Source organism: Amborella trichopoda, chromosome 11, assembly GCF_054954075.1.
Source record: "Amborella trichopoda isolate Santa Cruz 75 chromosome 11, AtrichopodaSantaCruz75HAP2 v2.0, whole genome shotgun sequence".
NCBI lineage: Eukaryota > Viridiplantae > Streptophyta > Magnoliopsida > Amborellales > Amborellaceae > Amborella > Amborella trichopoda.
This window is the reverse complement of record NC_142346.1, coordinates 37117204-37129167: the sequence shown is the minus strand read 5'-3', so window position 1 is coordinate 37129167 and position 11964 is coordinate 37117204. Positions and strand designations below refer to the sequence as shown.

At 34.7% G+C, this 11964-nt stretch overlaps 1 protein-coding gene across 2 annotated transcripts; it reads left to right on the top strand.

Moving 5' to 3' along the window:
- The first annotated feature begins 7744 nt into the window (after positions 1–7744).
- Positions 7745–9877, top strand: LOC105420862 (ubiquitin-fold modifier 1). Of its 2 annotated transcripts, XR_016044547.1 has the most exons (4): positions 7745–8149; positions 8269–8366; positions 9323–9490; positions 9643–9877. XR_016044547.1 is itself a non-coding variant. In XM_088852052.1 (3 exons), the coding sequence occupies exons 1-3, from the start codon at positions 8037–8039 to the stop codon at positions 9720–9722; spliced, it is 291 nt and encodes a 96-aa protein (XP_088708178.1). In that variant the 5' UTR covers positions 7745–8036; the 3' UTR covers positions 9723–9877. The 2 variants fall into 2 exon arrangements, 1 of the variants encoding a protein (XP_088708178.1); XM_088852052.1 differs by lacking the exon at positions 9323–9490.
- The last annotated feature ends 2087 nt before the right edge of the window (positions 9878–11964 follow it).

The window sequence follows — 11964 nt, the reverse complement described above, 5'->3', positions numbered from 1 at the left end:
CTCAGACTTGGCCAAGTAATTTGGTCTCACCCTATAGGCGAGGCTAGTTTTGGTCGAGTAGATTGTACATCACATTTTTAAACTTTAAATATACTACTACCTTAATTTTATATTAGATATGTTCGGATGGTTTATTGGTTAGCATGAATGAATAAATTTTGGTCGAGTTGGGGTTCGAATCCCGCTAGAGTATATCCATCAATTCTTCTTTTTTATGAAAATGTATACAATGAGACCGTTTATTTTTTATACAAGGAGATCACAATTATGATTGGTTGTTAGATTTGAAGTTGGGTTGTTGAGGATGGATTATTGTTTAGACCAGCGTTTTAAAAAACGCCGAGTCGAACCAGACTCGCCCTGTTCGACTCGGAAATCGTGAAAGGGGACCGGATCGCCTAAAAAATCGAAAATCGTCCGGTTCTAGAGAGAACCGGACGATTCTGTACAGTGAAATTGCCGATTCACTGTACGGAATCGGCGAGTCCGAACAATGAATCGGCGAGTCCGTACGGTTTTTTTTTTTTTTTTTTTTTTTTTTTTTTTTTTTTTTTTTTTTTTTTTTTTTTTTTTTTTTGTAATCCATGATAGATTTTTTTGTAATACTTGATCGATTTTTTTGTAATCCATGATCGAATTGTTTTTGTTTTTTTGTAATCCATGATCGAATTTTTTGGTTTTTTGTAACCCATAATAGAATTTTTTGTAATCCATGATCGAAATGTTTGTTTTCTTTTCTTGTAATCCATGATCGCTTTTTTTGTTTTTTTTTTTTTTTTTGTAACCCATGATAGAATTTTTTGTAATCCATGATCGAATGTTTTGTAATACATGATCGAAATGTTTGTTTTTTTTTTGTAATCCATGATCGAAATGTTTTTTTTTTTTTTGTAATCCATGATTGAATTTTTTGTTTTTTGCTTTTTTTGTAACCCATGATAGAGTTTTTTGTAATCCATGATTGAATTTTTTGTAATCCATGATCGAACTGTTTTTTTCTTTTTTTGTAATCCACGATTGAATTTTTTGTTTTTTTTTGTAATCCATGATCGAATTTTATGTAATCCATGATCGAATTTTATGTAATCCATGATCGAATTTTATGTAATCCATGATTGAATTTTTTGAAAATTTGTGATTTTTTTTTTTTAATCCATGATCGAATTTTTTTTTGTAATCCATGATAGAATTTTTTGAAAATTTATGATTTTTTTTTTAATCCATGATCGATTTTTTTGAAAATTTGTTTTTTTTTTTTTTTAATCCATATTATTCAAAGAGAAAATGAGAGAGATGATGATTCTGAGGCTACCCTATCCCAGCCATATTATTCACATATCGAGTCCCAACAGCAACAGTGTAGGGATGAGCACGAAATACTGTAAATTAAATGCTGAATGGCGGTTCATGCAGGGAAAGAACATATCAATATTCGTATATTCATTCAAAAACATGAAAATTCTTAATGGAGTACCCTCATTTTTTATTGAATTCCTAAAAAATAATATTTATAATGAATTTTAATAATTTTTTCGAATTTTTTTTAAGCTTTATTCTGACCGATTCACTCGATTCCCGATCCGAATCGCAGATTCACCGATCCGGATCGGTTTTTTAGAAGCCCGATCCGGGTCACCGATCCGTTTTTTAAACCATTGGATGAGTCTAAATAAGGCACATATTATTTGGTGTGTTAATTTCCATCAATATCATCTCTCCACGAATGGACGCCTCTATTCAAAAATCAAAAGTAATGCGATGAATTAACGCATCTATGTATCAGGACAAAGAGAGAGAGAGAAAAGGCGAATGAAAAATTTCATGTCAGTAGCTTTTGGGTGCGGTTTGTATAGAGCCAAGCTCTAAACAATCAAAGTAAAGTGTACCTTCAAATAGTATCGAGAATTATGATTTTAATATTGAAAATCTTTGTGATAGCTTTAAAATATATTTTCAACTTTAATTAAAAAATTTAAAGCTTCAATAATAGTGTAGATCGAGCAGATTTACGAAAACTTGAAACTCATGAAAATTGACGATCCAAAAATGCATTACAAGATGTACTATTTCCAAAACTTGAAGTTCATTTTTTTCTCACGTCCATGCATCGAGATGATTAATTTGAAGATATTTGAGCATAAAAAAAAACCTCTTCTAGTGAAATTTTTGAGGTGCACTCTAATTTGATTGTTTAGAGCCTCGCACTTCTATAAACTTTTTCCATAAATGTTCATCTCCATCTAACTAAATTGGATGGAGGAAATTCTTGCGTTTAACCTTTTTCTTTTCTTTTTTTCTTGTTTTCGGTTCTTTTTCTTTTGAATAGTTTATAAATCTAACTCAAACTATTTGATATCCGGAGTAAAATTATGTACACGCCCTGGACCACACTTTCTTGGTTAGGCTCTCCAATACTTAGTCGATCAAAGCTAATGTCATTTACATCTTCTTTTGAGGCCGGTCCGGCGTTTGGAGTAACAGTCTAGACTTGATCCAAATGTTTTTTAGACGACAAGGCGCCTACCGCTTCAAATGCTAGATCCCTTCAATTCTAATTTTTGTATAGAGGCCAAGACCGGTCTATCATTTCATGTGTCGGACCGGACCAGCCTCAATTGCAAAGCTAAAGCCGGTCCAACGCTCCAAGTGATTCGCTTCAATTGTAAAAGAAAACACCGGATTCTAAAGTAAAATTGAAGTTCATCTAGTACATGTAGTGTCAAACTGGCTTCAATAACAAACCAACAGGCGGTCAAGTACTCTATGAGTCGAACCGGCTTCTAATGTAAAACAAAATTCAGCCTAGCACACCAAGTATCAGACTACACTGGCTAGGGGTGGGAATTGGGTTTGGATCTACCTACGAACCCAACGAGTTGACCCAACCAAGGACGGGTCTGTACATAGAAAACGGACTGGACAAGTTGGGTATGGGTCCACTTGACCATGACCCGACCAGGTCCGGATCTAGCTTAGATTCTATTGGCTCAAGTTGGGTCTAGGTGGAGGCCGACCCGACTAAACCGACCCCGAACCAAATATATTAGTATAAATTACATATAAATAATACTAACTATGTAGTATGAAATATGTTAAATGCTTTTCATATTTTTTTATTTGTAGGCCCAAACCTAACCCGGCCCGACCCAATGAGTTAAGTTTGGGTCCAATTAACTTGAACCCGAATAGGGTATGGGTCGGATTCAGGTCTAACTTAAAACTTATTCAAACCGGGTTAACCCTGACTTGACCCGACCCATTTCACCCCTAGGCTTAAGCCCTGGCCTTGCCCTATAAAGATATTTTGATTAAAAACGAGGCTACGAGGCACTCTTGACTACAAGAATACTTCATCTTAAACTGCCCTGTGTTCTTCTTTTGAGGTTCGTTACCAAAAAGTAAACGAATTGTTAGTGCGATTAAAAAAGTATTGGGCCCATGCATAGATAGTATGATCAAGGGATGAATTTGTAATTTCACGGCTCATGTTAAACCATGTACACTTGTCATAGGGCATTTCTAATAAAGTATTTATGTTCTCAAGACTAAATCAATATTAAACATTACAAGAGTTGTATTTTGGATCTTCAAGGTCCGAAGTATGGGCAATTTGGTCGTTTCAAACAAACTATGAAAAATTGGGTAAGAATATTACAACATAAAAAATTGAGAGATTTCAGGCATGTTTGGTAGGTGTGAAAATATTTCCTGAAAAATATTTTTACAGTAAAATTGCCTTACATATGTTAGGTAAGAAAAGAAAGCATACGAAAACAAAACCCATGGTAAAATATTTTACAATAAGATGATCCACTTTGCATGAACACAAAACCACCTCAACCCATGAGGAAGTATTTCCCGGGTTTTATTTTCATACGCAAACCCACTAATCACTATTCAAGATCCACTATTTATAATATACTATATAATCTATTTTATTTTATTTATTAAATAAATAATATATATTATATAATAAATAAATATGTAACTAATATTTAAGCTATAATATATAAATCAAATTTTATATTAAACAATATATTATTTTATATTATATTACATATTAAACAATATATTAGTTTATATTATACTATATTATATATTGTGTAATATTATCTTATATATAATATATTATGAGAAAGTATATAATGAGATCATTTACCTTTGGTACAAGGTGGTCACAATTATTCTTAACTATTGGATGTGAAATTAGGTGGTTGCATATATTTCATTGACCAAGCTTAAAGTTCAATTGAAATTTTATCGGACTTTGTGACACACCTAGGCATTCAGATTTCACATCGGATGGTTGTAAGTATTTGTGACCCTCTTATAACAAAGATAAATAGTCTCATTGTATACAATCTCATATATTACATAGAAAAAATTACTGATACTAACCAAAGTAGACTTTCTAGACAAACCCCCACCCCCCTAATTACTTTTTTTATGGTAACTTTTACCCCAATACTAACTTTTATAGCATATGCTCCTAAATAAAAAAAATGTCAAATAAATACCAAAATGCCCTCCGTTAATATTGTCCATGCCTCTCTCTTGTAGCACCCATGAAAGTTTTTTTTCAAAAACTCACCCCCACTCTCTCTATCCCCATCTAAAACCCAAGCCCTATTTTTTTTTAACACAGCTCTCTCCCTCTCTCCAAAGCTATGAGCTCTCTCTCTCTCTCTCTAAAGCACTGATCTCTCTCTCTCTCTTTTGAAAATTAACACAATCTTTCTATTAAATCAAAAAAGAGATATAAGACACAAGATATACAGGAAATAAAGAAGATGAGGCATTAGAAAAAATTGACAAGCAGAGAGGTACAGTTTGCTCCTCCTTTGGCTAAGGAATATGTCTCCTCATTCACCTTAGGATAACAATGATGCAAGTTAGCGGTGAAAGAAGAAAGGATGTTCCCAATCTCATTAAACAATACTCTAAGGTTCCATGGAACATTGAATTCTTCACGGCTCCAAACTATGACATTTGCTGAATTTCCTTCAATAATCTTATGCCTTTTCCACCGTGAACAAAGTTTCAAACCCTCCAGGAGACCTTTAGCCTTCACTTCATTAGCGGTAGCAATACCACAACGACCTAAATATGAGCACAAGATATGAACCAAATGATTTTTAATCAACCCATCGTAGGCTGTTGCGCTTGGATTGCCAAAGCTTCTGCCATCAAAGTTCAATTTGATTGAGTATAAAGGAAGAGGAGACCAAACAATCGCTCTTCAGGTAGATCTCATGTTGCCCAATGTCGCAACTGCTAAGGAGTTGTTAATGATAAGACTCTTTGTTATAGAGCCACAATCTTTGTGAGATGAAAACTAATTTGCTGCTAAGGCTAAAATGTTACATTTTAGCATAGCAAAATCAGTAGAGATTCTTTCTAACCCTCTTCAGTTTCTCTCCTTCCGCACACCCCAAAAGACACTTACCCATGAAAAACACTAAAATAATATTACCCACCTTTGGGATACCAAGGGATAATTGTGGAGAGATGAGCAATTTGCAAAATTCTGGAATTGGAATGGATAAGTTGAAACATTAGTGGACCCAATTCCAAAGATCAAAAATGAAAGGGTAGAAGAGGAATAAATGTTGAGCCGTCTCATCGCTAGCTTTGCAAAATGCAAACATTAGGTATAATGGACCCTTGCTTCCTTAAGTTATCCACAGTGGCTAGCTTGTCTTGACAAAGTATGTATAGAAACAATTGAACTTTAAGCAAAACATGGAGTTTCTTTATCTGAGAAAGTCATGGGTCCAGTTTTCTATATCGACCGCATGAGATAAGAGCATATGCTGACTTAATCGTAAAATCCCTCGAGGTAGTAAGGTCCCAGATCATGTCATCCTGTAGATTAGGGAAAAGTTGGGCATTGTTTAATATGTCCAACAAGTTTTGATACTAATGGATAAAAGTATCAGTTATTCTCTTGTACCTGAAATGAATAAACCAAATAATATTAGTATGAGCATCCCCACTAGGCTCCTTTACTGTAGCTAATGGGTTTGAGACTTTAGAGAACACCTCAAGAAAAAGATATCTAAGATGGTAGTCAACAAACTATTTATCATACCAAAAAAGTGTAGATTCCCCATTACCCACAACTTTTTAGAAATGACAAAAATAGATAGGTCCTCAAAGTCAATCGCCCTCCAAATATGGGAAAGAGTGGCCTTATTCCTTAGGCTTTTTATAATATCATAAACTTGATCAATCTCATATTTTTCTCTTAAAATTTGTACCCAAAAAGAATCTTAGTGGGTATGTACTCTCCACCACCATTTTAAAAGTAACGCAGAGTTCATGTTTTTCAATCTACGAATTCCCAAACTACTTTCTTTTATAGGTGCGTACACCTTTTCCTAACTAACCAAATGAAGCCTTTTCTTTTTTTCATGATCTCCCTACAAAACGTTCCTCATAAGTCTCTCTAGGATGCTGACAATATGACGAGGCGTTCTAAATAGGGTGCGGTTTCTATAAGGTTGCAACCTTAAACAATCCAATTAAGGTGCACCTTAAACTTTTATTATAACATGTAATTTTGTTGTAAAAAATACTTATTATTATCTTAAAATCTATTTTCATAACTAATTAGAAAATTTTAAATTCCAAAAATGGTTAAAATCAAGTAGATCTATAAATGTATGAAAATCTTAAAAATGGACGGTCTAGATAATGTGTTGCAAGATGCGCTATTTTCTGGACTCAAAAGCGTTTTTTTTCATATTCATGCATCCTGATGTCGAGATGATTGACTAGAGGGTTTTTTCAACATTAAAACAACTTTTCTAATAGATTTTTTAGGTGCATCTGTGATTCTACATTTTAAGGTTGCAACCTTATATAAACTTTTCCCTTCTAAATAAAGACATAGTAGATTGGAAGGTTGGATAGGGTAGATTTGATGACTCTCTCTCTCTCTCTCTCTTTGGATAGGGTAGATTTGATGACTCTCTCTCTCTCTCTCTCTCTCTCTCTCTCTCTCTCCAAGGTTCATCCGACAATGGGAAACACGGTCCTGCACTAGATGCTTTCGGTCCGGCACTTCCAACTCTCGGTCCAACGATATATATTCTCGGTCCGATGATTGTGTTTTGCGGTTTGGTTGTTGGTCAAGCATTGCCATCAGTCCGTCAATTTAAATAGCGTCCGACAGGAGGAGCGGTCCGGGATAGTATATTGGCGGTGCACCAGAAGGTGCCATCGGTTCAACAAGGTTATATGGTGGTCCGGCAATAGGTGTATTGATCTTGGTCCAGCACGTGAAAGTGTGCTCCAACAAGATGTATCGTCGATCCAACACTTATTTGCCACGGTCTGTCAGTAAGCCAACTGTAATGGGTTGTGTGACGGATTGTTTTTATGACATGGGTATCAATTAGGCAAAAATAGATGCCAAATAGTCTTTGGTTATTGAGCGCGGGGATTTGACGTTATCATGTACAGATAAGGACATTTTTGTTTAAAGAACTATGACTTTTTTACTTAGAAGTATTTGCTATGAAAATTAGTTTTGAGATAAAAATTAAAATAAAATAAAATGGTCGGAAGAAGTTGTCTAGAAAATGTGTTGGGAGAGAACCTATAATTTTCTCTAGTTTTGAATAGAAAATAATAGGTTCCTAGCTTTTAATAGAAAATAATAAGTCAGGCCAGGCCCGATTTGGACTCCAACCAATTAGGTCCTCGATGGATCCATACTTAATCCACCAGGTTCAAACCCAAGTCGCGTTGATCCGTTAGATCAGCAGGTCAGACCAACCCGATTCACAGCCCTAATTAACCTCGCATGATTCCGCCTGGGAGCCCTCTCACAGGAAATGTGGTCTTTCCGACAGTAAAATCATGACAGGCCGGAACATGCAAAACATTACCTTTCCAAATTCCTCCACCATGATGCAACCGTATAATTCCACGACCTGCTTCAAAATACCCCTCTCGCGTAACTCATTTTTTTCACAGGTAACCTCTCTCGCATTACTCTCTCTCTCTCTCTATTTTTTTGAGCAGAGGCCATGTCTGCTCAAATTTCCTCAAATTCTGCAACAAACTCTAACAAGCCAATGGGCGGTGGCAAAGTTTCCTTCAAAGTCACTCTCACCTCTGATCCAAAGCTCCCCTTCAAAGTGTAAATGATCCTCTCCTTTGTTTCCATTAAATTACGTTTTTCTATTTTCTTCTCACCTGCAATTTAATTATGCGTGATGCAACTAAAATTAGGATTTTTTCTCGTTTTCTCTCTTCCAGTTTTAGTGTTCCAGAGGAAGCCCCTTTCACAGCGGTCTTGAAATTTGCTGCGGAAGAGTTCAAAGTGCCTCCTCAGACGAGCGCTATTATCACCAATGGTAATCTCCTTTCTCTTTCTAGATTATAGCAGTCGAATCTATATTTTATCCAGTCTGATGGCTCATTGTGAAATTTCCATCCTCTTTTTTTTTTATTTCTAGTTTCTTAATTGTTGAATTTGGTGATATTAGAATCCATCCACGAAAATTTAATGGTCTGTCTTTCTAACTTCTGAAAACTCTAATTGATCCTGGCAAATCTGACTCATAAAGTTTTTTCTTTAATGTAAAATAGTCGTTGTTTGCCGTCGGCTTATGTATTATAGTACTATCTGTTATTTTTCTCTAAAAAATTTATGTTTATATTAATCCTGGTTTCAAAATGCATGGTTTCATTGCAAGAAAGATTAATAGTGCAAGAGTTGGGCAAGTACCCCAAGTTGTGTAGAACTCAGGGTACACAAAAACTTTTGCAAAATTTTTTAAAAATTGTAAAAAATGTAGAAATGTTGTATAATCTGTTATATGATTGGGATGTTTTTGGCAAATATTGGTGAGTGTTTTTTGTCATAATCCCTATTTTTATATTATTTTTTTTTGGACTTTTTTTTTTTTTAATATCCCAAATTGTAAATCAGTGTTTTATCTAAATCCTTTTTTCTCAACTCTTTTAAGCTTATTTTAAATTGGTTTGGTTTTACTTTTGCTGCCTTTTTTTATTTTATTTTTTAAATTTTCAATTTTATTTGAGTTTATTTAGGGCCTTTTGGCCCTTTGCAGGACTCGGCCAGGTAACTTGACTTAGCCAAGGGCCAAGTCCTTTGGCTGAGGCAAGTCCAGCACACTGACAATTAATGTTGGGTGTCTAATTTCCAATTTGGTAATGCAATTCGGTGCTCCTTAAGGCACACAATTTCTTTCACAAATGTTACAAATATGTTTTGCTTAATATCTGTCATTCTATTCGAAATCACTTTGTGAATGGAAATTAAATTCTTTCCTCACTTTGCATGCAGATGGTGTTGGAATTAATCCACAACAAAGTGCAAGTTGGCCTCAAATCTCCTTTCTACTTCTCATTTCCTTATAAGTTTTTTAATCATGTGGAAATGACTACTGGACAGCTTTGATATTCTAAGATTGACACAAATCTGGTCTACGGAGTTTTTTTAGATGGAGACTCGGTATCAATTACCCCCCTTTTTTTTGGTGAAATAACGATATGCACTACTCTAGGGATATTGGATTACATTTCAATCTTAAGTTGATGTTTGCTGTGATTTTTCAATTAATATTCAATATTGTGAACAATCTAAATACTGGCTGGTGTTTTCAGGTAATGTATTTCTCAAGCATGGCTCTGAGTTGTGTCTTATACCTCGCGACAGAGTTGGAGCAATTGATAAAAGAATTTAGTGTAATCTGTGACTATATCCCGAGTTACAGACAATCTGGCTTACTAGTAATTCTCATAAATGAAGAATAATATTTTGTTTAGCGTGTTTCAAGATGTGGATGGTTACTTTTGTTATCTTATGAAAGCAAGATCACGATTTTGAATGGTGTTGAAATCGTATTGAATTGATTCATTATGTTTTATGAGGAGTTATATCAAGCTACCACCCCATGGTTCAATATTTTTCTTTCCTTTATTAATATTTCAATACCGGAGGAGGCAGCTTCTATCTTTAGTTGATTCCAGCTAAGTAAAGACAAATTCTACTCCTTCACAAGATTCAAAAGTTCATGTAATGATTCAAATGATTACCTAAAGCCGAATAGCCTAATGTTCCTAAGATTCACGAGTTTATGATATTATTCAAATAATTAGCTATAACCAAATAGCCTAACGTATAAATAATTGACAATATGTTTTTTTCTTTATTTCATTGATTATTGTTTTGGAATTTCTATGGAGTTTTCTTATTCATGAAGTTATCTGTCATTAACTTATTATTATGAATTCGCACTTCTGGTTACTGTTTCGTTTGAAAGTAATATGGTTTGCTTATGGTTGGTATGAGTTTCAAGTTCAATTTAGTAACAACATTAATCTATCATATTTGCTTTATAAATAAATACCTCCAAATCAATTCCCGCTATGCTAATTTCATTGTGATGCTAGTGGATTTGATGTGTCACACTTAATGCAGTGATCCTTTTTTTCCTCTTTCTGAAAAAGGTACTCGATTGTGGTTATCCTTTTCTTGAGTGCTACTTGAAAGCATCATTTCTGATATGTTGTGGCCCTAAAGGATTTATGGCTAACTACTCTTAAGGATTGTCCCACAGAGTTTGCTTATGACTCAAAACGTGTCTTGAGTGTTTATTCAGCTAAAGCCTACAACTCGTTTCCTTGAACAATATGTTGCACGCTTATTGATTGTTTTATGACTCATGGAGTCAACTTGCTAATGTTACCAAATTGGGACCCGAATGAGTCTGATTATTCAAAGTTTTGTATGAGTGACAACCAGATGGAATCCCCATTGGGATTTAATACTCTGAAATAAGATGCACAAATACAGATGCAAGCATGGGGTGTAAGGATATGATCTAACATTTCTCAAAATCCAGGACAAGGATGCGAGTACCCTCGCTAACTCAATGATGCACATAAATCATAGCTTATCTAGTGCATAAACATGTGTTTAACACATTGATGTCTAATTATATTCACATTGCATTGAATAGTATTTATTCATTTTATATTTTATGTTCATGTTACTTAGGATTTATGAGTCTAAAAGGAGTATCAGTATTGGTGTCCTATAATGTTGTCAACACTGTAGTTTTGATCATATGCCAGTATCATAATATCACAGCTTTGAAATTTGCTCATGTACATCTTTCTAATGTAAGGTGACCACATTGTGGTTCTGGCCCCGACTGACCACACTTGCAATGTAGCAAACTTTTGTAGCGAAATTGTGAGTGGCTAAGACTACATTATACAGAATGTACATATCATCTTTGACCAACTCTTTCATGACTGGGAGCTCGGTCCCTTTAGGATGTGGTGGCATGTTTGTTGGTTTTAATATTATTTTACTGAACCTGTTAAGGTCGTACTTATGTTGTATGGCAAATGTAACTCCAAGAACTCCGACTACCAAAATTTCTCTAGTTGCCTCAACTTGAGTGCAAAAAAGAATTCATGTATGTAGAAAAACTCATCCGTGTCCCTTGTCATTCAATTGGGTGATCCACAAATGATTGCCTTTTTATTGCATTGTTGTCGCTCCCGTTGGACAATAAGGATGAATTTGCCCTTAAAATATGATACCGGGAGGCTACTCATTAGCAGTGTTATACTGTGCTATACTCAATTTCACCCATGGTGAGGATTTAACTTTTGTAGATATTCAATTTGTGCAATTACCCTCTTCTAGAAAAGTATCATACTATGGCCAGGGCAGTGATATGTTACAACCATATAGCCTATATCCCATTATAGATTATAGTTGACCATACTAATGTGACATGTTAATGCTCCCCTATATATTGACACAAGTTGATCTATTGACTAGAGTATGTTAACTGAAAAACTGATGCATCCTGGAGGCCATTGCTTTGGTGAATAATTAGTGCTTATGTGAGGTAAATATGCTTCCCTAGTATTGAAGCTATGTTAAACAAAATTGACCCTCTGGTCTTA